Source organism: Astatotilapia calliptera, chromosome 18 (genome assembly GCF_964374335.1).
Source record: "Astatotilapia calliptera chromosome 18, fAstCal68.1, whole genome shotgun sequence".
Classification (NCBI taxonomy): domain Eukaryota; kingdom Metazoa; phylum Chordata; class Actinopteri; order Cichliformes; family Cichlidae; genus Astatotilapia; species Astatotilapia calliptera.
The window spans coordinates 76,721-103,121 of NC_137439.1; the positions used below are offsets into that span (position 1 = coordinate 76,721).

The following is a 26,401-nucleotide window of genomic DNA, read 5'->3' on the forward strand; positions in this document are numbered from 1 at the left end:
AAAGGATCCTGGTGTTATTTGTCTCTCAGAAACAGCTCATAACTTCCCTTCAACTCATTCATGTCACCTAAAAGGTAAACCTGTTTCTCCATCACCTGTTCATCTCCTGGTTTCATCTTCATGTTTCCCTCTCACCACATATCGAAACCGACATCATGACCAGCAGCTTTACAGCTGTGGCTCCAGCAAACATCAGCTGATACTAGAAACTAATATTAAATAAATTCTAACAACAGCTGATCAAGCTTAAACGTGCTGCTGTTGTTTAGCGCGACATCCGCTGGTTTCCTCTTTCTGGCGCAAAGTGGGCGATAAACAAAAAAAGAGACGATCAGCTGATCATTGATCAGTTTCATGATTGAAGTAGCAACAGGAGAGGGAGGGCGAGAGAATGAAAGAAGAAACAGCTGACAGCGTGAAGACACAGAATAACTCCAGCTTTGTGTCATTTTTCCATTCTAGCTGAAGTCCGGGACAAACTGTTCCTTTTCAGCTCAACACGAAACACGTAATATTTTCTCTGAATACGAGATGATTCCGTTTTTACGGGATGGTTGGCAACTCTACTAACTAACCTTATGAGTAAAATACAATTCCTTATCAGTAACATCATAGCACCCACCCAGCTGTATATAAACTCCGTCATGCTAGCTAGTACACAGTACGAGTTATTGTAACTGACTGTAAAAAGTCAGCACAGCGCAAAAAAACTCCACCTAAACTTGGTTTATATCTGACCCAGATACACTGCAGTGATAACTTCTTACCTGAAGTTCAGTTCACCTGACACTCGGACCGGCAGCCGCCTCGGGTCTCTCCTCCTCCTGCCTCCCCTTTCTCTCATCCACCTGCTGACTCTGTGGAAGCTCCGCCATAGCCACCACCAAACAACCGACTTATTTTTACACATCGGCCAGCATAAAAAAAAAACGTAAAAAAAAAACATCGGCCCACCAGGCAAATGCCCGGTATGCCCGATGGCCAGTCCAGCTATGGTGAATACGGCTTGTAAGCAAAAAGCCTGCAGTGGTCAGCTAAAGCACAAAAGCAGTATGCAACTACAAGTCCATTTATCATTTACTGTGGGAAACTCCAAAAAAATACAAGAGCTCCATCTCAGACTCTTCAGTTTGCAGGTTTAAACTTAAACTTCATGACAGTATGACTAAAAAAAAGCCTGAGCATGCAGGACTGCCGGGGAAGGCTTCTTCTGTCTAAAAAGAAAGCCTCCTGGAGCAGTATCCTTCAGACAGACAAGACCAAAGTGGAGATGTTTGTCCATAACGCACAAAATCAAACCCAGCATATCAGCAAAAACACCTGAGAGCAGCTGTCAGCACGGTGGAGGAGGGACGATGATCTTAGTGCACCGTGAACTCTTGTCTAAGTGTTCTAGAGTCAGTGTGAGGCCGTCTGTCCCATAGCTGAAGCTCGGACCATCAGCAGCAGCACAAACATCCAACAGAACGGCTGAAACAGGAACAAATGGAGCAACTACGATGGTTTGGTCAGAGTCCAGAGCTCAACCTGAGTGAGATGCTGTGGTTGGACCTTCAGAAGGCTGTGCATAAGTGAGTGGACATAAACTCCTTCACAGTGACAGAGAAAGTCCCACAGAAAGCATCACAGCAGGTTACTGCTGCTGAAAAATGAGGTGGATTCAGTTTTTCACAGAACTGTAAATAGGTGTGTAGATACTTAGTTAGATGGAAGATGGGGGTTACACAAATGTTTATAAAACTCACCATCTTATCAAAATCTGCGAAAAATGATGGATCCTTAAGAGTGCATGTGTTTAATAAAAAGAGAAAAACAAGTCACAACTGACTGACTGAGAATTGCATCATTTTTTAGCATTCACAAATAAAAGGGAAATATTTAAGAGATGGGGATGTAGGATAAGATGCAATCAAAGTTCTGCAACTGCACCTTCAAAAATTATGGTCCTATGAGGCCACTTAAAGTGTGAGATCCATGATTTCAACAGAGTTATCATACATAGAGAATTTCCCCCCGTGAAAGTTTTCTCAGATTTCTTCTCTAACATGCTATGGTTAGAATCTTTGGAGAAAGCAACCATCTCCAGATTTAACTCAAATGCAGGTTTAAGGAGCTACGTTTGAAAAATTCAAATGTAGCAGGAGTGCTGTTGCTTTACTTTCAGTACATCTGCAGAACACTCTCATCAAACATTGTTGTGACATAGAACAGAGACACTTGGAGAGGAGACTAACATTACTTGGACAATAAAGGCTTCTTGGCTTTGTGGAAGTAAGCTGTTGGGTTCGCCATCTACTTTCAAAGTCACTAGTCTCTGGCAGTGATCTCTGAACTCTGCATTGACCCCTTCCTGCTTCTGCATTGACCCCTTCCTGCTTCTAATCTTTTTACGTTGTTCTACTCTGTCTGAAAATTGTTTGTAGAAACTAGAGAAAATAGTAAAAATGACAATGAATTAGAGCGAATCATTGGTGAAACCCAAACTTTCAGTTGACTTAGTAAGAACGATCTTCTACCAAAACCCAGACACTAATCACAACAACTCGATTCATTTCAGTGTTTTGGATCCAATTACTTTAAGCTTAGAATAAAATTACCTGTGAAAATCCATTAAATGTATTGGTCACCTAAATTGAATTCCAGAGATATATGTTAGTATTAATAATATTAGAAGCCTTCAAGTAAGACCAATCTAATAACAAGATGGACTCGTTTTGAAATGGGTGTAAACATGGAATGAACAAGCAGAGGATAGTAAGAGATGGAGGCAAGCAAAAGGAGAGGCAGGAGGAGCTCAGGCTGAGGTCCAGGTTTTAGGACTTTCACTGTTTCTCAGTCTCTGGGAGGGTGGTAGACAGGAAAGGTCTGTTTGAAATTTGTTTCTATTCTTTTCTAATCTACCATTCAACTACAAAAGGAAGGGAGTCAAGTACCTCTTCCTTTTCTGTATCTAGCTCTTGGTACAACTTTCCAAATCTCCGGTTTGCCGCCTCATCTTCGGACATGTCTGAATTTTCTGGTTCTTTGTGAATTCGGGGATTGTTTACTTCTTTATTTCCTGCTGCTGCTGTTCCACAGATGGATGCAGAATTTTTGCTGCCACTACCTTCCTGCCAGGAGGTATTGCTGGAAGCAGGAGCCCCGGTCCCTGAAGAGATGGCTGAGAAACTGTTGGAAAAATCCCACCCACTCTTTCTATCCCCAGTTAACACAGCCTCAGCTTTCTTTGAAGTCTCAGCAAATGGATCAAATTCAAAACCACCCATTTTGTCTCCACAATGTGATTGTGCAAAAGGATCTGAATCAAACACACCTCCTCCCTGTTTTTCTTCAGAAGGATCAGAATCAAACGCACCTCCTCCCTGTGTTTCTTCAAAAGGATCGGAATCAAACGCACCCCCTCCCTGTGTTTCTGCAATAAGATCGGAATCAAACGCACCTCCTCCCTGTGTTTTTGCAAAAGGATCGGAATCAAACGCACCTCCTCCACAAGTTTCTGCAAAAGGATCGGAATCAAACGCACCTCCTCCCTGTTTTTCTTCAGAAGGATCAGAATCAAACGCACCTCCTCCCTGTGTTTCTTCAAAAGGATCGGAATCAAACGCACCCCCTCCCTGTGTTTCTGCAATAAGATCGGAATCAAACGCACCTCCTCCCTGTGTTTTTGCAAAAGGATCGGAATCAAACGCACCTCCTCCACAAGTTTCTGCAAAAGGATCAGAATCAAACGCACCTCCTCCCTGAGTTATTGCAAAAGGATCGGAATCAAACGCACCTCCTCCCTTTGTTTCCGCAATAAGATCTGAATCACACGCACCCCCTCCCTTTGTTTCTGCAAAAGGATCGGAATCAAACGCACCTCCTCCCTTTGTTTCCGCAATAAGATCTGAATCAAACGCACCTCCTCCCTGTGTTTCTGCAAAAGGATCAGAATCAAACGCACCTCCTCCCAGTTTTTCTTCAAAAGGATCAGAATCAAACGCACCTCCTCCCTGAGTTATTGCAAAAGGATCGGAATCAAACGCACCTCCTCCCTTTGTTTCCGCAATAAGATCTGAATCACACGCACCCCCTCCCTTTGTTTCTGCAAAAGGATCAGAATCAAACACACCTCCTCCCTTTGTTTCTGCAAAAGGATCGGAATCAAATGCACCTCCTCCCTGTGTTTCTGCAAAAGGATCGGAATCAAACGCACCTCCTCCACAAGTTTCTGCAAGTAGATCGGAATCAAACGCACCTCCTCCCTGTTTTTCTGAGATAAGATCAAAATCAAACGCACCTCCCTGTGTTTCAGAGAAATAAACTCTTTCATCTGTTTCTCCTTCAGTTTCACAGTGATCTTGATAAACATCTGGTCTCTCTGGCACTGCTTCGGATGAATTATTTCTGTTTCTTTTGGCTGCAATACTAGAACAATCGGAAACAACTTCTCTTGTTTGAGGACAATCTCCTGGGACAGCTCCACCTGCCTGAACCTTCTGGCTCTTCTCTTGGGTTCGATCATCATATGAAAGCTCATCATCAGCACTTGCCCAGCCTCCTCCCTGACCACCATCACCCCACTCCTCAGCAGTTTCATATTCAGATCCTGACCCTTCAGGAGACCTGGACCATTTGTCTCCTCTGTCCTCTGCAATTTCCTCAATTTGTTCACCGTACTCATTGGTGAATATAAGTCCCGGGGTAGACTTTCTGCGATCTTCCTTCCTTAATTCATCTGCCCCTGAATCTGCCTGCCCTGTACTATCATCCTCTCCACAGCACAGGGAGGAATGAAGGTTGGAGTTAGGTTGAGATTCCCAGCAGCTAACCTCATCTTCAGCTGGTGTGATTTCACTGTCCCGGGTGATTGCTGTTGATTCTCCACCTGGCTGAATTCCTTCTCCCTGGGGCCAGCCCCGAGTCTCACCCTGCACCCCTTCTTGTGCCCCTTCCTGCCCCACAGTCGGACCTCCAGGGATAGCAGGTTCCTCAGCTCCTGAAGCATCTTCTCCGTTGGCTGACACTGAACCAAAATCAGCAGACCAGTCAGCGACAAAGCCGGTATCTGCAGCCTGCTTGGACAGGTAGCGAATGATGAATTAAAGTTTGCCCCTCCCCACTCTAACCTCAGTACAAGGTTGTGCAACACAGCATGTTATCAGGCAGACATGTGGTTTCATGGAAGGAAATGAGAATACAGTGTCGTCTGCACAAAGATGACCAGTCACAGCTGATCAAACTGTTTCAGTTTTCTGATTGAAGCACCTGCACTGCTTCAATGTAACTTCAAGGGGAAGTTTTAAAATAAACAATCAAAGAAAAAAAACCCCACTAGATTAGAAACCTTCTAGTCAAACTGTTGGACTTTTGGGGGGCATTTTGCCTTCATTTGACTGTAGTCTATAGAATCGGTCAGGTCCCTGAAGAAGCAACGTGTACAACTCAGAAGTCATCTTAGATGTAAAGTAGATGATTATTTTTTTAATGAATGCAGATATAGCCATAACTTTAATTTCAATGGGACTCTGACCCATAGTCCCATTAGACATTAGCTGCTGCATTTTTATTCTAGTGCCTTGTACCTGACCATTTTCACAGGGTTTGCACATTGAAATATATATCACACTGAGTAACTTAGATTTTGTGTTAGTCCTTATTTAGTTTTTGCCATCAGTCTGACTGTAGTAGGAAAGAAGCAGTTGTGAGAGCGTCTCGTGATCAGCACGTCCACTCTCCTGCATCTCGAGCTGCATGCGATCCATGATTGTTTTGGTCTGAGGACGTGTGACCCCTGATGATAACTGTCTCTGATGATGTTTTGGGCTCTTTTCTTGCAGAGTTGTGTGTATGTTGAGTCAATTGATGGAGGATTAGCTCTTATAATTCTCTCTGTAGCCTTTATGACTCTCTTGAGAGCCTTCTATGCTTGAGTGGTGTTTTTCATAACATACAATGGCGCTAGTAATGACAACGCTCTCCACCAGTCCTCTGTAGGCTTTAGTGATGAAGCAGCCGGTTCCTTCCTAAACACCCTGAAGAAATAATGCCACTGCTTGGCCCATTGTCACTGTGGCATTTACATCCACCTCAGGGGTCCATGACATGTGAATGTCAAGGAATGTGTGGCCATAAGCTCTTTTCACCCCAGTGACATTGATATGGAGAGGCAGGCTGTGTTTCCTGAAGTCTAGGAGATAGATAGATGTGTGTTATTCAAGTTTTCTTTCAGAAAATATAAGTGTTACAATTGAGTTGAATGCACTTTTGGTCCATAATTATCATTAGCGTAACAAAACAGAGAAGGAAAGACGAAAACAAAACTAATAAACCAGTGGAGAATAGTGACTAGCATTTTACTCGAGATAAGAAAATTATCTGTTCATTTTAATAAATTTATTTATTTATTAAAATTAAAATCTTAGAGGATCTGGTGTAGTGAGTTCAGGGTTTCCAGATGAGTGTGATTTTTTTTCCAACTCCTGTCTCAAAATAAGAGTCAGCTTCTCACATCACATAAATATTGTAAATCACATCAACCCAGACTTCAGTTGAAGGGGAGATTTAATTAGTTACTTCCTGTTGAGTGCTTTCTTACCGGCTACTAACAAATACTTCTTATCACCCTCCAGAGTTGGAAATTTGGAAACTAAGTACAGGGTATCAAATGATAACAGAATTGTTACTTTAAATGTTTTTTTCTAATGTCTTGTGTATGTGCTGATTTGTGGGCAAGACCAGAAAATATGGAAGTGGTTTCTATGCTTTTCACCTCAGGATCTCCAGCAAGTTAGTTCCCCGTGGAGAAACCTACATTGCACTGAAGCTCTGAAAAGTTCTCCCATCCAAACTCTCTGAAGGAAAAAGAGGAGGTACTTTTCCACTGGTATTGATATTTTTTCCCAAGTTTCTGGTTAACTTTAGAATATCCTCCCTTTTCCCATCTTTCCTTTTATATACCTTTTAGAAATGTATCTGATTCCAGGAATTGATTTACATGCCATTAGGAAAAGCTTCAAAACACCCAACATGGCTCTTTCAAGAGCTTTCTTTTTAAATATACTTTCTGATATTATGCCTAATTTGTTTCCCCTCCATGAATCGCTACCTTATCATGGTGGAAGGGTTTGTGTGTCCCAGGGATCCTAGGGGTTATTTTGTCAGGTGGGCTTATGTCCCCTTGCAGGGCCCCAATGGTAGTATACCATTAAGGGAACAGTTTACCCTGCCCTGGATAGGGTTACTGGGGTCTCACCCTGAAGGCAGGCCTTTGGATGGTGCCTGAGGGCAAGGGTCTGGTGGCTGGGCCTTAGTTCATGGGGCCTGGCGGGGCACAACCCGACAAAAGGGACATGGGCCCGTCCTCTTGTAGGCCCACCAACTGCAGGAAGTGCCGTAGGAGCTGGGTGTCAGGCTGCAGCCAGTAGCGGAGGCCCTGTCTGACCAATCCTCAGCTACCAAGACTAGCAGTTGGGACATGTCACATCTGTCTTGAAAGAAGCCTGAGTTAGTGCAACTCTGGATAAAGAAATGACTCTAGATCGGGAGGAACGGCCTCCTGGATCTGAACCTGAGTGGTATTTTTGATGTTGAACTTCTGTGCAAATCACAGCTTGTCCATAACAAACAAAGTGAAGGTATCCATAAGTGCACCAGGCACCAGGGCACTCTTGGCTGCAGGTCGATGATCAATTTTGTAATCGTATTATTAGACCTAAGGCCATATGTTCTGGACACTTTGGTAAAGAGAGCTGCTGAGCCATCAACTGATCACCACCTGGTAGTGAGTTCAATCAGGCGGCAGGGGAGGACGCTAGACAAACTCATATAGTGAGTGAACGCCTTGCAGAGGCCCAGGCCGGTGAGATCTTCGACATATACCTCCGGCAGTATTCTGAAGGAGACTGGGGACATTGAGTCTGAATGGACCATGTTCAGCACCTCCATTGCCAAAGCCACTGCACTGAGCTGTGGCCACAACGTGGTTGGTGCCTGTCATGGTGGTAACCCCCAAACCAAATTGTAGACACCAGAGATGAAGGGAGCCACCAGGCTGCAAAAGGAATCCTATCGGGCTCAGTTAGCCTGTGGAATTTGTGGCAGCTGATACGTACCAGGCCAAGCGTAATGCAGCTCAGGCAGTGGAAGAAGCAAAAACTTGTGTAGCAGGAGTTTGGAGAGGCCATGGAAAAAGACTTTCAGAGAGATTCTGGCAAATCGTCAGGTGACTCAGGAGGGGGAAACTGTGTTCTACCTGCACTGTGTATAGTCACTATCAACACATTAATGATCTAACCACAATAACGCGTTGACGCCGTGCAGCCCCACGCACGGGCCGATCCGCGATAACTCGCTAACAGGGATTTGCCACGTTAATGTGGTTATGGCGTTAACAACATACAAATTGTCATGACCTTTGGTCAATGGCCATGACATGCCATTCACTTCCTCGATTCAGAGATGGTCTTTCCCTTTTCACGTAAATAGCCTCCTTGACTCCACCCTCAAGCCAGCATTCCTCCCTGTCCAGGATGTTACATCCTCATCATTGAAAGAGTGTCCACTGGCCTGTAGGTGTAAATAGACTGCAGAGTCCTGGCCTGACAAGGTAGCTCTTCTGTGTTGTGCCATCCGCTTCGCCAGAGGTTGTTTGGTTTCCCCGATGTATAAATCCTGGCAATCCTCCTGGTACTTAACAGCGTACACTATGTTACTCTGTTTGTGTCAGGGGACCCAATCCCTGGGGTGGACCAATTTTTGGAGTGGCATATTTTGGGGTCTGAAAGAGACACCATGTCTCAGCTGTTCTGATACAGCAGTCTTCATGTCAAACAGTCTTCATGTGCAAATAAAGAGTGTTGCTTGGCAACCAGGCATGCTGCAACTGTTGTGCATTAATTTCTTTGGGGTCAAAATGAATTAGTCGGTGGTTCAAGGTATGTGTTTGTTTGTGTTGTTTCTTTTTTAATCCACACACCTAAAATTCACAACATGAATGAATCCATTTTAGAGAAAGTTAAATATGAGATGATGGGGTTTTAATTTAAACCAGTTATATGATTTTTTCCCCCAAACTAATTTTAAAAAGGTTATACTACTAGTACCACTACACATATAAACACTATAAGATTACAGCTTCCGAGAACCTATGCTGTGTTTTGGTGTATAAGTGGTTAATATATTTTTGTCTTAAACTAAACAGGGGTAAGACAACCAGCCTTGGGGAAATCTCCCATAAGTCTTGGTCTTGATAAATGCTCAATTATCTATGTCAGGAAAGCCCAGAAAATGTATTCTGTTCTTCTGGACATGGTATTTTGGAACGATGCATCCAGATGTACAGAATAAATTTTGTGGGGCTTCCTGAATTTAACTAACTGCTCCATCTCCTCTTTTTGATAATGTTTTTTTAAACTGTGGAAATTGTAAATATGTGGCAACAGCTCTTCAGCGATAACACGACTGAGTAAAATAATGATTTACATTTCCAAAGAAAGAAAAACTGACCCAGAAAGATCCATTTGTTGACCAGCGTTGACTTTGTGCAGACTATACTGGATTAACAAGACCATCTGATGGAGTGAATAACTTTATTAATAAATGATGTATTACAGAGTGAACTATGCGAGTTTACTTACAGGCTGAGCAGCTTGAGTATTTGCCTTAAAAAGGGGATAAAACTGAATTTACCACTGCAATCTGGATTTATAGATTTACTTGATCGTTTTCTCATTAAATCAAGCTGTAGAATAAGAAGTAGTTGGGTTAGGGTTAGTTACTCACCGACCACATGTCCCATGGTACAGCAGTCTGAAAGGAGCAAAAATACAGAATAACTAACACAGTTTGTGAGGTACTGGCAAGAAGAAAGGAACAATGTTTGGACTGTTTGATTTGTCAAATATATTACAGTTTAAGAAAATCCATATAAAACTGCTTATCTTCAGAAGTAATTTTTACTACAACAAGAAGAAATATAAAAATCTAATCTGAGAATTAAGGACCAAAGAGCTACTAACAGGTGTGTCAGCAGCTGAAACGCCACCTGTCTTCTAGTCTGTTAGCTGATAGCAGGTGAATTATTTATCAGTTTGCTTCCCATTGTCATCATTACAGTAAGTGAAGACTCAGCTCTCAATCGCTCCTGCCGAGATGTCAGAAATAAGACCTGTGCACTGCTATGGTTTTCAGGTGTATGTGTGGATGCTTTCGGGTAATAAAGGGAACCTGTGGTACTGGTGAAACGCTTTCATCTGGTTGAAAAGCATCAAAGTCCAGATCAAGAAGAGATTCGCCGGGCCGTTCATTGGGCTGCAGATGACAGTGCAAAAACAAGTAAGCAAGTCTGTCACCCACACGACATCTGCCGTCATTATTCACATGGACTCATACCTGTGATGGCGAAGGAGCAGGTAAAAATTCTCCACCAAAGAGGTCGATGATCTGTTCCTCTGCCACCTCCTTGGTTGGTGTGACCTTTGGTGGAGGAGGCACCGGTGGCCCCTTTTTAAGCTACAATGAACACAGCGAGCTGTTAACGATCATTGTGAAAAAAATAAATAAATAAAAACATGCTGCCAAAGACAGACACCTTCTGACAAACTGTTTCAATGTCTGCACCAGCATTAAGTGTCTAATCACTGCCACTGGACATAAAACACAAGAATCCCACAGAAAATGGATAGAGGCTGAAGCACTAAACCAACCTTTAAAACAGGGCTGGGGAACTTTCCTCCACCATAACATGTTTACTTTTCAGCTAAATTGTAAAAGTATGAAGCCAAATTTACTTCAATAGATGATTAATACTTATTTTAATTTTGATACCGTTTTTGAATTTGTTCATAGGTTAGACAGTGATAGCTGCTACGTGCGTACAGATCACACAGAGTTTATGTCTGAGATCTGAGACCTTTATCACACAAGTACAAAATAAACCAGTCTGAAGAAAACCTTCAACTGTTCTGATGGCAGACGGCAGATTCTACAACACTGGTTCCTGTGACATCTTCAGAACTGTTGTGCTTTCCAGGAATTGGAGACGCACTCTACCATTTGCCTCGGCCCTGATGGAAAGCACGATGAGGTGAAGTGAAAGAGACCTGAGAAGGGCTCGGTCTGGTGTTTAGAAAGTTTGACTGGTGCATCACTGATTAAACATTTGGTGGCAGACGTAGCTGATGTGGCTCTGCTATGGAGAAACAACATCATCCTTTAGATTAACTCGCATACTTCACTCAGTTCTTAGTGAGGGCGGCCTCCTGGAATGTGAATGGGTGCAGGGATGCAAATCAAAGAGCCTTATTAGCTGAGGTGATCAAACAGAAGAGACTAGATATAGTCTTTCTCCAAGAAACACATACTGACAGTTTAAATGAAATAGACTGGGATCTGTGGTGGGGAGGGCAGAAGTTTCTTAGCCATGGGACAAATTTTAGCGCAGGAGTTGCTGTTTTATTTTCTCCTTCTCTAAATGGAAATATTTTCAGCATAGAGATGGTAAAGGGCAGAGTCCTTTTGGTGAAGGCTGAAATTGAAGGTTTTAGTTTTACTTTTGTTATTGTCTATGCACCAACCTTAGGGTCTAAACGTGAGATTTTGTTTAAAACATTAAAAGGAAAATTAAGTGGTGCTGCTTAAGGGGACTGTATTGTGTTGGGTGGGGACTGGAATTGTTGTCTTGACTTTACTTTGGACAGGACTGGGGCGGAGCCGCATCTTCAGTCATCTTCTGCTTTATCAGATGTCCTACGGAAAATTAATTTGGTTGATGCGTGGCGGATGAAGCATCCCTCATCCAGGCAGTATACCTGGGTGAAAGTGACTGATGGCAGGATTAGTGCAGCGAGATTAGACAGGTTTTATGTGTCTGTTTCATTTACTGCTCGAATTTTTAACCATCAGTGTTTTCCTGTTGTTTTTACAGATCATCGCTTAGCTTTAATGGACCCGTTTCTATCTACCACCAGCAATTCCAAATCTTTTTGGCGGTTTAATATAAAAATTTTGCATGATCGATATTCTGTGACAATTTTAGTTTTTTGGGATTACTGGAGATCAAGAAAGGCTGATTTTGATTCCCTTACTCAATGGTGGGAGGTAGAAAAGTCCCAAATTCATGTATTTTGTCAGCGATCTAGTTTTCTTTTTAACAGCCAATATCATGAGAACTGTGCAGGACCTTGAAAAAGAGATAACACATATGGAGAATGTGTCTGGTTGACAGTTAGGTCAGCAGAATAATGATTGTCTACATTCTAAAAGGCAAGAGCTTAACCATTTTTTACATGAGGGAGCTAAAGGAGCTTTGGTTCGAGCACGTTTCGCCAGGCTCCAGGACATGGATGCTCCAACCACATTTTTCTTTAATTTGGGGAAGTCTGTGGTTCACAGAAAGCAAATGGTGTGTCTTCAGCTTTCGGATGGAAAGGTGACCACGGATCTGGCTGAGATGAGAAGGCATGCAGTGGCCTTTTACACGGACTTGTTTAGTGCGGATAGCTGCGATGTGGACTCTGCTTCGGATCTTCTGCAGAGGCTTCCTCAGCTGTGCCCAGGGGATCGGGACGTTTTGAACAGGGATATGACCTTGGATGAGCTGTCTGCGGCGGTGTCTCAGATGGCTTTAGGCAAAGCTCCAGGAATAGATGGTTTACCATCAGACTTTTTTAAGCACTTCTGGAGTCTTCTGGGTTGGGACCTACTGGACGTGTTTAAGGAATGTTTTATAGAAGGGATACTTCCAGCTTCCTGCAGGCATGCAGTTATCTCTCTCATACCAAAGAAGGGAGATTTAACCCTTCTTAAAAACTGGAGACCAGTGGCCCTTTTATGTGCGGACTACAAGATTCTTTCCAGGGTTTTATCGAACAGACTGAAAATGGTCATTGAACTACTGATTGGTTTGGATCAATCTTACTGTATTCTGGATCAGTCTGTGATTGATAACTTATTTTTAATGAGAGATGTGTTTGATATTTGCAAAGTGTACAATGCTAAAGTTGGCATCGTTTCTATTGATCAGGAGAAGGCATTTGACCGTGTGGACCATGATTTTCTTTTTTCCACCTTGAAGACCTTTGGTGTTGGGTGGGGGTTTCTGACTTGGGTGAAGCTGTTGTATAGCGATGCTTGCTGTGTTGTGAAGGTGGGAGGAGGGTTGAGTTGTCCTGTGCCGGTTCGGAGAGGGATTAGACAAGGTTGCCCTATCTCTGGACAGCTTTATAGCATTGCTATTGAGCCTTTTCTCTGTAGACTGAGAAGCAAGTTGAAGGGTTTCTCTTTGCCAGATCTGGTTCAGAGCCCTCCTGTCGTTATGTCAGCATATGCTGATGATGTTAATGTTTTTATTACAGATCAAAGGGATGTGCAGGAATTGCAGGAATGTCTGGTTTTGTATGGAAACGCTTCCTCAGCTAGGGTTAATTGGGATAAGAGTGAGGCCTGCTTGGTGGGGCAGTGGAACTTCTCGAGTATTCCCAAGCTTCCTGGGAACCTTCGCTGGGGTCAAAGGGGCATTAAAACTCTTGGGGTTTACTTGGGGAGTGATGACTTTGTGCAGCAGAACTGGGAGGGAGTGCGGGAAAAGGTGGAGGCTAAGCTGTCTAAATGGAACCGGTTGCTCCCCTACCTGTCCTACAGGGGTAGAGTTCTAGTAGCTAACAATCTAGTTGCCTCATTTTTATGGCACAGATTGCTTGTTTTAGTGCCACCACGCGGTCTTCTGGAAGAGGTGCAGCGGCTTCTGGTGAAGTTTGTCTGGTCGGGTCAGCATTGGCTTCGTGCGGCGGGCCTGTATCTTCCTGTGGCGGAGGGGGGACAAGGCCTGATAAATGTTTTGTGCAGAACAGCAACCTTTAGACTGCAGACGGCACAGAGGCTGCTGTATGGCTGTGGTCACAGCTGGATGACTTCTGCTCAGTTGCTGCTTAGGAGAGCGGGCCGGCTTGGATTGGATAAACACCTCTTTCTTCTGAAGTTGGATCAGGTGGATCTGTCTGGACTTGTGCCATTTTACAGCTCGGTGGTGAACGCCTGGCGGACGCTGAAGGTTGCACGTACTCCTGACCCCAGACCTGGGATGTGGCTTTTCGAGGAGCCACTGTTTTTTAATGACTTTTTTCCCAGCACTGTACTTTCTTCTGCTACAATACGGACCAAGTTTGTGGAGGCTGGCGTTGTCAAACTGGGTCATCTTACAAGGATGTCTCTGGGTGCACTTGGTGGTGTCACAGGCATTAAGTCCTACAGAGTGCCGGAGAGAATTATGGAGGAAGTTTGGCAATCTCTGTCGCCATCACTGAGAGACTTTGCTGGTGATCGTGTCCTAGCTGATCAAAGGGCTGATGACAGCGAATATGTTTTCCCTTCATTGATGGTCAGTCCTGCCTTTGAGGAGCAGCCTGAGGGGAGTGGCATGCTTCTCTCCCTGGGGACACCAGTGCTGGATAGTTTCAGCTCTTGTGGCAAGAAGCAGCTTTATTTCTGCTGTGTTAAGGTGCTGAATTTCCACTCTCTGGTTGGAATCCGGGAGTCAAAATGGACTGAGTTTTTTGCTTCGGTTTCTACCCCTAAAGGCAGGTGGAGTGTCCTGTATAAGCCTCCTGTTGAGAAACGGATGGCTGACCTCCAGTGGAGGATTATACATGGAGCAATAGCCACGAACAGACACAGAGCCCACCTGGACCCAAGCACTGGGGAGGGTTGTCCTTTTTGTTCAGAAAGGGAGACGCTGGAGCACTTAGTGGTCTGTTGTCCGCGGCTAGTGGGTTTATTTTCTTTGTTGCAGGAGTGGGTGGAATCTTTAGGGGAGACTTTCTCCGTACCTTTGTTTGTCTTTGGCTGTAAGTATTCAGTGCAGAAAAGACGGACCTTGGTTCTGATTAATTTTTTGTCTGGCACAGCTAAGCTGGCAATATGGAAGACTAGGAAGAACCAGATGCTAGGTCAGGGTTGGACTGATGTTGTGCAAAGTCTAAAGGGCCTGTTGGCATCCCGTCTGAGAGTAGAGCATGCTTTTTATTCTCTGACTGATAGACTGGGCTCCTTTGAAACTATGTGGGGGATTGGATGGGACACTTGTTCTTAACTTTTAAGTGTGTGCGCTGGGTACCTTAGTTAATGGTTAGTGTACAATGAATGTTGCTGATTATGTGGTAGCATTTTTGGGTTAGTTTTTTTAGTTTCACCTTTCAGCCTGTTTAGATTTAACTGTTTGGTATTTTCAGTTAGTTCTGCACCCACCCACAGGGTGAGTGGTAGGGCAGGTCACCTACTTACCGGAAGGTTGGTGGTTTGATCCCAGTCTGCATACCAAATCTTTGGGCAAGATACCACCCCATGTTGCTCTCTGAAGCAGTGTGTGAATGTCAGAACGCACTTAAAACAAAAAACAGTGCTTTACTGAATGGTTGTATATAAGAAACAGTCCATTTACCATGTCTATGACATGATTATAATGTGAACCCCCACCATGTCAGACTGACAAGGAGGATTCAGACCCGACCCTGACTCATGTGTGGATCTTAACCCTCCTTCAAAGTTCTGTAAGTAAGAAAAAACAGCAGAGTGCTCCTTTTCTTTCAGTCATCACTGAGATGTGATGACTTGTTTTCATTCGTTAGTATGGTCAGAGTGTGCTCTAGTCTGCCGTGGCTCTATTTTAAAATTAGACAACAAATGTTTTTTAGAAATGATAAATCTCCTTTCTTTAATTTTGGTTGTATTTCGTTTTTGTAAAAATGTTTTTGATCATTTGTACACCAACAAACTTAATTATTATTGTACATCATACATAAGAATCTGCACATTACACAGCCAGCGTCTTTATTTGAGTCAATGAACCAATGCTCAGATATTCCTGTATTTTGTCTTAAGGTGTCTGATGACATTTCAGTATCAGCAGCAGCTCATATGGGCTGGCTGACAATTGAGATCCTCCGTGTTTTGGTGTTTTTACACTATTTCCTGGTTAAGATATCAGCTCTTGCACTGCACCTTAGCAAACTCAACCAGTGTTGTAGAAACTTGCCATGACATTACAGACACACCAACATACACTGACATGTACAGAACGTTAAATGTTAGGAAAGGTCAGATCTCATGAACATCAGTAGAAACTAGGTGATGTTCTACTCTCGGGCTCTACTGTGTTATATATGATCTGCAGACTGTATATAACACTGCTGTAGTGATCTACAGACAGAGGCACAGACACAGGACAGACAGCTCTTGTTCACTCACCAAATCAACAGACAAAAGTGTGCAGCAAAGAAAAAACAGTCCCAGAAAGTTACCGTGAAGTTCAAACAAACACACCACTATCAGTCATGCATACCCATCGATCGCTTGTTATTATTGTTCAGTCTGATCAGGTCGAGTTTTGCAGTTAAAGACAATGGTGAGCTGTGACTTTGACATTATTGATCACTGACAGAAATTCCTATTCGCAGCCTTTGAGGTTGGAACAGCAAAGAGATTTCCGCCGTCAACAGCGGAGGACAAAAGTTGGTTAGCAGCACTGCCACAGAGTTCTGTTTTTAAAGGAAACACCTGAATGCTTTGGTAATGAGGCCATGTGATCGATCACTGCTGTGAGTGAGGTCGGGTGTTTAAAATTATTAAAATTTTCATGTTTTTAAAAACACAATCCAAATCCAGGGCTGTCAAACTCCAGTCACTGAGGGCCGCTGTCCTGAAGCTTGTCCATGGTGCAACACACCTGAATAACGTTAGTGGCTAATTAGCAAGACTCTATAAAGTTTGACTGCAACCCCTAACCCTACTCAAGTAACTTAGAGTGAAGTAAAGGGTTTTGAAAAATGTACTTCTAAAAGTACTTTTATTGCACCATGTTCATTCACTCATGAGCTGCTGTTACACGAATCAAAGGGCTGAACTGCCTCCTCAGCTTGCAGTCAAGTCCTATAAAGTCTTGCTAATGTTATTCAGGTGTGCTGCAGCAGGGACACATGGAAAAGTTTAGGACCACAGCCCTCGAGGACTGGAGTTTGACACCTGCACCTATGAAATTAACTTCGGTCAAATATTCAAGTGCAAAACTAATTACTACATTTACATTTTTACAAACAATGAAAATTATTATTTTGTCCAGATACACAACTAGATCCAGTGACTAACATCTACATGGGACCTGACACTTACCTGCATTGGAGATTTGGGTCGAGGCGGTCCAGGTGAGATGGGACGGAGCATATGATTGGTGCTGAGATCTGGACTATCAGGTGGACTCTCATCTTCTGGTGGTGATGGGGTTCTCGCGAGTCGTAGAGGTCCTGAATCACTGATGAACAGGACAGGAACTAAGCAAAGACTTCTGTCACACTCACATTCAAACTTAGTGTTGAAAATTTGTTAAATTGTTTATAAAATAATTAAATGAAGCCATTTTATTATGTTAATATATAAACAATGCAAATGTTCTCATAAGTGTGTTGGCGCGTGTTTGAGGGTTGAGAGCTTCATTCAGCGCTGTTGTCTGGATTTGAAAATTTGCACACGTAGAGTGCAGAGGGTTTTTGCAGCATGCTTACATACATGATAATGGTTAGAATAGTCTCTGGGTCAGGAAGTCCGAAAAAGATGTCCTGAACTGAAATCAGCATAACAATAAGAGCAGATAGCCAAGGATACGTAGGGTGTATTTATGTGTCTGTGTCTTCCAGGAATCAGAGCAGATGGGAGGTCGGAAGTGAATGGATGGGAGGAGCACACTGCCGCATTTGTGTTGGGAGAAGATGGCTATAATAATCTTTTGTTATTGTCACAGTATATAAGCTGGACAGCCCGTTTCACCATTATTGTCAGGGCCCTTTGGATCAGCAGGTAGCTGATCAGTAGCACTGTTGTCTCTCTCTCGCTGGGGCGGAACTCAATGTGGGTTCATGCCCTCGGCTACGCACCCGTGAAGAGGAAACAGCTGAACCCTTACGCTGTTAGCATTTAAGCCGAGGGATGGCGGCTATTCATCGCTGGATCATTGTGTGACTCGCGTCAGTGTAGCCGGGCTCTCAAAGTATAAAGCCTTTGTTACTTCTGTGCCTTTGTGCTAACGTGTATGTTCTGTATATAAATTCCCGGACCCGTCCCTGTGTTCCCTGAGAGGATTCCTTGTAGCGAGTGATTGTAGAGTGGCCGGTGGCGAGCAGTGAGTGATCGAAGAGGAGCGAGTGTTTTCCCCCCATCCTCCCCACCTTGGATTCCCTGGAGCCCACACCCCTGTCACCTTTGTATATGGCACTATTCCCTACGCTGTCTGTACATACACTTGGTGGAACGTGTAAAAAATTCCACTGTGTCCTTCTCAAGTTGGAGCGTCCTGCGTGTGAGTCCTCAGTGATTTGTGACAGTCATCCTTTCTGAGTAGCAGACCAGTGGTTCACACAGAGGTTCAATGCTTCAACTTGTAATTTCAACTGCTGAAGCAAATTAAATCTTTTTAACCGACAGAAATTTCTCCTGAATCCCTTCTGAAAAATTTGAACACGACAACAGCTGCAGTCAGAAGTTTTCATCCACTAATCATGGCCATGAATGTTAGGGTAATTTTGTGCTATTCATCATTTCTCTGAACTGTTCTTTTTCCAGGATGTAACCTAAAAAAAAAAAAGAACCAGAAATTTTATTCTCTACAATCCACATAGGAAAAAAGTATACATACACCCGCTTACATTTTTAATAAGTGGTGCTGAATGTCTTTTAACATTAAAAGGTAAGGTATTTTAACTTTACATTACTAAGTAGAAGTTATTTGGATCAGTCAACACTTTGTTAGGTCTGGAAGACCCAAACTGTCCCCCTCAGGTTCAGAGGAAATTGGTTGGTTCAAGAATACCCAGGAACCACCAAGGCTCAAGCTTGCCATGAACTGGAAACATCTCAGGAACTAAGAGGGTGCCATCCAAGAAAGAAGCCCCTGCTCCATAATCAACACCTTTAAACTCAACTTGCAACTGCCCACACTGGACTTCTGTGCAAACTACAGTTTGTCCAAAGTGAACACCACATTCGAACATAAGGATGCCCGTAAGTGCAGGTGGCACTAGGACACCCTAGGTCACAGTTCGATGATCAGTTTTGTAATCATATCATCAGCTATGCAGCCATATGTTCTGGGAACTCGGGTGAAGAGAGGAGCGGATCACCACCTGGTGGCGAGTTGGATCAGGTGGTGGGGGAGTACGCTGGACAGACCGGCTTCACCTAAACATTCAGTGATGGTGCAGTAGCAGTGGGAGATGCCCTGGTACGTCAGAGCTTCAACTCCCACCTGTTGTAGAGCTTGGACAAGCATTCTAAGGGTGGCTGGGGACATTGAGTCTGAATGCACCATGTTTAGTACATTGATAATTTCATTATTAAGTGTGCCTATGCCGAGTGGCACACTTATTACTATTCGTCAGATTTATACTTATTACTATTCGTCAGATTTATTCTTCTTATTAGGGTTAGGGTTAGTGTGCATAAGTGTGCCTATGCCAAGACCCAGTACAAGAGTTATTCTTCTATCCCAACTAATTTTTGAGTTACACGACGTTTTGTAACACCAAAAAAAACGGCGTTTTTCGCCTCTCAGTGCGATCTAATTCTGACTGCTCATCACTCTGGTTTCCAGGCACCCCTTGCTCTTGTCAGTGGCGCAATTGGTAATGACACGGGTCTGCAGACCAAACATTGTGGGTTTGATTCCACCTGGTTCAACCTTATTGTTTTCCATTACGAATTAATACACTACCACAGACCAGCAATTTATATTGCTAATTTATTACAATTCTGTAAAGTTTTATGATTTTAGCAGCTTTTCTAATATGGACCTCAGCTTCTTTTTTAAGCTACCAATTAATAGACTATGACACCGTGTGTGTGTGTGTGTGTGTGTGTGTGTGTGTGTGTGTGTGTGAGTAAGAGATAGAGACTATTTTTAGCTTTTGGGGCACAGCATCTTATTGTTGGATTCAAACTGAGCAGATACAGACTAATTGACTAATTTCAGTCATCACCTTTACATCTGGCCCACTTTGCGCCAGAATGGGGAAATCGGCGGGTGTCGCGCTAAACAACAGCAGCACGTTTAAGTTTGATCGGCTGTTGTTAGAATTTTTTTATATTAATTTCTAGTATCAGCTGATGTTTGCTGGAGCCACAGCTATAAAACCTGCTGGTCATGATATTGGTTTGTATATCTGGTGAGAGGGAAACATGAAGATGAAACCAGGAGATGTCCTTACTGAATCATCAGAGCTGAACAGGTGATGGAGAAACAGGTTTACCTTTTAGGTGACATGAATGAGTTGAAGGGAAGTTATGAGCTGTTTCTGAGAGACAAATAACACCAGGATACTTTTCTAAGTAGCTGACAGCTGGTAACTGTGCAGGGGCGAATCTAGCAAAGTTTTGCCAGGGGGCCAGGCAGGGCATTAACAGGGAAAGGGGGACACAAAGAAATACTTTTCTTTCTTATTCTCATTTAAAATATCTGGCTTTTATTTAATAATTATCTGAATCTTACGAACAATGTTTTTATCTGACGTAAAATGTATAGAAATCATACATATACCAACAGGAATATGTATGACAGTGATGTAAGCTGACTTAAAGCCTTTTGTTTTCATTCAAAGGCTTTAAGAAAGCGTGTTCATGCAAACATCATCATGTCTGCCGTGGTACAATGGGACTTTTGCTCCTGAACTTCTGCGCACAGCGTCTGCAAATCGGGGCTGTACGAAGTCACTTCATCTTTACGCAAGACTGTAAGCTGTCATCTGTAAGGCGCGAGCAGTGTTTGTTTTTACCGTAGTTCATGGTGGAGAAGGGCTGCTCTGCTGAGTTTTGCTCCCTGTAGCCGGCAATGGCAAACAACACTCATTGGCAGCAGCATAGGCACACTTAAAATTTCTTCTGAAACTTTCTAGTTTTATATTGCTAGTTTATATTCAGAAGACACGTCTTCTCCTGAGGACAGAGCAAAATTCCTGGGGAAAAAATATATATATATATTTTTGCTGTCTGAGCCACAAAGAAAGGACTTATGCAAGTAAGAAGTGTCAGAAGCCATTCCATCTCTTAATCCAGACCTTCCCAAAGTGTGGGGCCCGCCCCCTAGGGGGGGGGCGCAGCGCCATTACAGCGGGTCGCGGTATGAAAAGGGAAAAAAAAAACCTGAACGCTTGGACACTGCTAGCACGGGGCGCCCACAAACGCAAAGCAGGAAATGAAGCATCGCTGAATATGTTTCCAAACCAACTTCATTCTAAGCCAAAGACTAGAAAATATGGTGAAGCAAATCTTCCCTTTGGCTTCACCTGCACCAGTGTCCTGCAGGATTAATTTTCTGTTCGTCGGGAGCAGCGCTGAGCTCTCCAAATCACGGACAAACAGGATCCCACATTCTTGATTTTTAGTTCACAAACACTTGTTGTAATGACTAACTACTCCTGACATGTTGGAGATGTTTGCTCTTTATACAGTAAAGTTACAGCGGGATACAAATAACATCAGGCTGATCCTGACACGATTTGTTCCCCCAGTTCAAATCACAGGCAAACAGGATTCCACAGCTGTTTATGTTTTTGAACCCATTTTTCACAGAGAGCCTTTTTTTGAAAAATGTATTGACAGCAATGTTGAACATTATTACACAGGAAAAAACAACTACACGTAAAATAATGACACCGTGACGCCTCTGCCTTTGTAAATGGAGGGACAGTAACTGCGTGTAAAACCTGCAGACAGTCAGATTAACAGTATTTTGTCTCTATCTGCTATTCTGCAATTCATCTCATGTAAACAATAACGTGGCCACAGCGTGACGTGGAAAAAGGCACATACCTTTGACGTTGCGTGACGAACTCTGTATTCCTCGTCCACACGTAAACGCAAAAAAGGAGTTTAAAAAAATCTCAGTTTTCTGTGATTCGAAACGCCGTTTATGTGGACGAAACAGCTGCGTGTTCAAAAATACCCGTGTAGGTGCGGACACAGCGTAAAAGAGTTAGTAGTTTATTTCCTTAATACCTGTAATTTATTGCAGGTTACTTGTATTTGTTTAATTGTTTACTAAATGTTTGAAGTGTGAAATAAACCACGATGGAGCAAAATAAGGGTGTGTGAGGTTGGAGGATGTGTTTGTGCGTGCGTGTGCGAACATTTTTCTTGTAAAACAAAGGGGGGCGTAGCAAAAAAGGTTTGGGAAACACTGTCTTAATCCTAAATAAATTCTGAAGAACTTTCTGGAAAAAGAACAGTTCAAAGAAATCATTAAAAGCCCCAAATTACCATGACATCCATGTCCATGATGAGTGGATTAAAACTCTATGGGTACTTTACAATGACCAGTTAATAAATCTGTGAAGGTTCTCAGTCATCCAGGTTATCGTAGTCCAGATGCTTTTCTTTCCAAGCTCCTTAGATGACCAGTTAAAATGCATGTGTTTGAACTGTGGAAGGAAACTGGACTATTATCTTTAAATCCCAGCCACCCAAACTCTAGTTTGATTGGTTTATGTTGAAAGAATAACTAAAAACAGAATAATAAAATTGATTTTTTCTAAACCCATTGCTGCCATCACATTGTACAATCAGTTTAAGACACTGAAACCAAACGCTGATCTACCTTCGTTTTCCTCAGTTATGGAAAAAGCTTGTACTGACCTCGGAGCCCCTTGGATGGTGAATATCTTGTCAGAGTGCTGCTCTCCCAGTTTGGTCATCACTTCGTACAGTTCTCTGCACACCTGGATGGTTTAAAAGAGACATTTTTCAGTTCAAATGATTTCGAAGAAAAAAAGAAAAGCAACCCTGTTGGTTTAGGAAATGAAAAACTCACCAGTGAGATCTCACGATGAAACTTTGCTTCAAGATTCGTTACACTCTTGAAGGTGCTGATGTAGAAGCCAACTCGGCTGCAGAACACAAAAGTAAAACTTGGTTGTTGTTGTTTTTATAAATACTACAATTTGGGGCTGTGAAGGTTCTCTTCTCTTCTCTTTTTTTTTTTTTTTTGCCTGTCCCGTTTGGCTCTTTTGCCATCAGAATTATTGTCTAAAGGCGAGGAAAGATGCCCAACGGATTTACTTTACCAAATGGACCATCCCAGCCTTGCCGTAATGGTCTATTTGATTCACCTTTTATTGTGTATTTTATTTTTTATTTTCACTTGCTAAATACGGGACAGACTTGAATGAGGAAAAGAAAAGGGAGAAAGGAAGAGGGGGAAAAAACAGCGGAGAAGAGGGACGGGGATAAAGGGCAAAAAACAAAAACCAACTAAATAAGCAGACAAAAAATACATCTATCAATCACCTGGATTACCTGTTGAGAAAGAAAAAAGAAAACAAGAAAACGAGAGCAATACTGGTGCGACCAACTGTTCGAGTAACAAAATAAATAAATAAAAAATACTCCGCAACTCTGAAAGTCTCCGTGTGGTCAACAGCAGACACACATTGTGCCCCTATCATGGTCTAAACCAATCAAAGATAGTCAGGGGCGGGACCTCTCTGATTGGTCGTGGTCCAGATATTCATGTAATCCGTGTATATGTTTGAAAGTCCAGGGCGGGCAGACAGACAGAGGTGAGTAGCTTGAATAAAGCGATATCGATTCATATTCACATCCTGAATCAACTTTTAAATATAAATGGATTTTGCCAGAAATGACAGAATCTCAGGTTAAAGCTCACAAAACTATTTCAACAAACAGCAAATGAGAGCACGTAAACAGATGCCACACAAAGACGTAAACGCGGACCCGACACATCCGAATCAGCTTTCTCTTCCTCGGCTTTCTCACCCAACGGCCCTCACACGGCATCGGGGCTGAAAAGCCGACAGCTCACTGATCCTGATGCGTCGGGTCGGCGCTGTGTTTACGTCTTTTTTTGCGCTCGATTCTGAGTCGCGAACCGGTCGCAGCAGATGGCCCCGCCCCTCCCTGAGCCGGTTCTTCCGGAGGTTTCTTCCTGTTAAAAGGGAGTTTTTCCTTCCTACTGTTGCCAAAGTGCTGCTCATAGGGGGTCATATGATTGTTGGGTTTTTCTCTGTATCCATTATTGTAGGGTCTACCTTACAATATAAAGCACCTTGAGGCGACTGTTGTTGTGGTTTGGTGCTGTGTAAATAAAATTGAATTGAATAGAGGAACTGCAGGAATGAGTCACTGATCCATAGTCTGATCAATTACCAATTCAATTAAACATATTTGTTCAATATGTGCGGTGAAGGACATGTCCTGGTCAAAAATGACTCCAAGGTTCCTCACAGCGTTACTGGAGGCCAAGGTAATGCCATCCAGAGTAAGAATCTGGTTAGATACCATATTTCTAAGATATTCAGGGCCGAGTACAATAACCTCAGTTTGATCTGAATTAAGAAGCAGAAAGTTAGCGGCCATCCAGGTCTTTATGTCTTTAAGACATTCCTGCAGTTTAACTCATTGGTGTGTGTTATCTGGCATCATGGACAGATAGAGCTGGGTGCCATCTGCATAGCAGTGTAAATGTATGCTATGTCTTCTAATGATGCTGCCTAAGGGAAGCATGTATAATGTAAACAGAACTGGTCCTAGCACTGAACCCTGTGGAACTCCATAATTAACCTCAGTGTGTGAAGAGGACTCTCCATTTACATGCACAAACTGGAGTCTATTAGATAGATATGATACAAACCACTGCAGCACAGTAGAATAGAATAGAATAGAATAGAATAAAATAAAATTCAACTTTGTTGTCATTGCACATGCACAGGTACAGGGCAACGAAATGCAGTGTGCATCCATCCAGAAGTGCTTTAGTGATATAGATATATTACAATATATATTAGCAATAATATAGATATGTGAGTATATTACAGAAATGGGTCTATTATGGTATGTTATAATGTACACGGTATGAAGTATGTTGTGAATATTCTATAACTATATGTACAGGCTGTAGTGAGTACAAGCTATGTACAGGCTATGAACAGGATATAAATATGAAAAACTATACAGAAATCTGAGATATACAGCTATACAGAAATGGGAACTATGCAAGTTGTAAACAGTTGTAGAATTAAAATTATCATATTGTACAGAATGATTATTTACACAGAGCTATACAGTAGTGCAGTTAAAATAAGTGAGATATGTGGATAATTTCTACAGAGGTATGTAAAGTGCTAGTGGTTGTGAGTGGTGGTTCAGTCCATGTTATTATTGTGTGTTTGACGGTACAGTTGTCCATTGTGTGTGTAGGTGGTTGTGGGTGTGTGTATATGTCCAGTCCATGAGTTTAACGTGGGTCAGATGTCAGGAGGCAGAGTTCAGGAGTCTGACAGCTGTGGGGAAGAAGCTGTTCTGGTACCTGGTGGTCTTAGTCCGGAGGCTCCTGTAGCGCCTCCCAGAGGGCAGGAGGGTGAAGAGTCCATGTGATGGGTGACTGGGGTCTTTGATGATTTTCCCAGCCCTTTTCAGACACCGCTTCCTGTAGATGTCCTTTAAGGCAGGAAGTGGTGCTCTGGCGATGCGCTGGGCAGTTTTCACGACCTTCTGCAACGCCTTCCGGTCCGAGGCAGAGCAGTTCCCGTACCAGACTGTTATACAGTTGGTCAGGATGCTCTCGATGGTGCAACGATAGAAGTTCACCAGGATGTCTGAGGACAGGTGGTTCTTCCTCAGAGTCCTCAAGAAGAAGAGGCGCTGGTGAGCCAACCAGCTTGGAGCAGTTGGTCGTCCAGGTGAGATCCTCGGAGATGTGGACTCCCAGGAACTTGAAGCTGCTCACACGCTCCACAGCCGTACCCTTAATGTGGATGGGTGGATGTGGGTCAGCATTCCTCCTGTAGTCCACGATGAGCTCCTTGGTCTTCTCGGTGTTAAGCAGCAGGTTGTTTGTGTCGCACCACTCAGCCAGACGATCCACCTCCTCCCTGTAGGCGCCCTCATCGTTGTCACTGATGAGGCCAATCACCGCGGTGTCATCTGCAAACTTAATGATGGTGTTGGAACCATCAGCAGGTCTGCAGTCGTGGGTGAAGAGGGAGTAGAGGAAAGGGCTCATCACACAGCCTTGTGGTACACCGGTGTTCATTGTGATGGTAGATGAGCAGTGGTTATCCAGCCGGACATGTTGGGGGCGGTTGGTCAGGAAGTCCAGTAACCATTTGCACATGAGGGAACTGATGCCCAGGTCTGTCAGTTTCCTGATGAGTTGTGAGGGGTGGATTGTATTGAATGCTGAACTGAAGTCTATAGGGCTTTGGAGCGTGATGTCACGGGGGTGGGCGTGGAAAGGATTTTGGCCCGATCCGCCATTTTGGGGGTCTAAGTAAGGAGCGAAATCATAGCCATGGTTCGTACTTGCTGTGTGGTCGGCTGCAATGTTCGATCTTACGACCGGCATGGGAATAAGTTTGGATTGTCTTTTTAT

General features: G+C 43.3%; 1 protein-coding gene across 8 annotated transcripts in view; it reads right to left on the reverse strand.

The window, feature by feature from the left end:
- amph (amphiphysin) overlaps positions 1–26,401 on the reverse strand; it is a 48,625-nt gene that overhangs the window by 7,419 nt on the left and 14,805 nt on the right. For 4 of the 8 annotated variants that reach the window (XM_080292329.1, XM_080292328.1, XM_080292326.1 and 1 more), the window contains exons 8-16: positions 22,823–22,898; positions 22,648–22,730; positions 17,143–17,281; positions 10,372–10,491; positions 10,207–10,290; positions 9,763–9,789; positions 9,618–9,641; positions 4,812–5,054; positions 1,746–1,778 (exon numbers count right to left, since the gene is read on the reverse strand). In XM_080292329.1, the coding sequence (XP_080148455.1) occupies positions 1,746–1,778; positions 4,812–5,054; positions 9,618–9,641; positions 9,763–9,789; positions 10,207–10,290; positions 10,372–10,491; positions 17,143–17,281; positions 22,648–22,730; positions 22,823–22,898 (829 nt within the window). The remainder of the gene's footprint in view (positions 1–1,745; positions 1,779–4,811; positions 5,055–9,617; positions 9,642–9,762; positions 9,790–10,206; positions 10,291–10,371; positions 10,492–17,142; positions 17,282–22,647; positions 22,731–22,822; positions 22,899–26,401) is intronic. The other 4 variants (XM_026148850.2, XM_080292327.1, XM_026148849.2 and 1 more) reach the window with 2 other exon arrangements.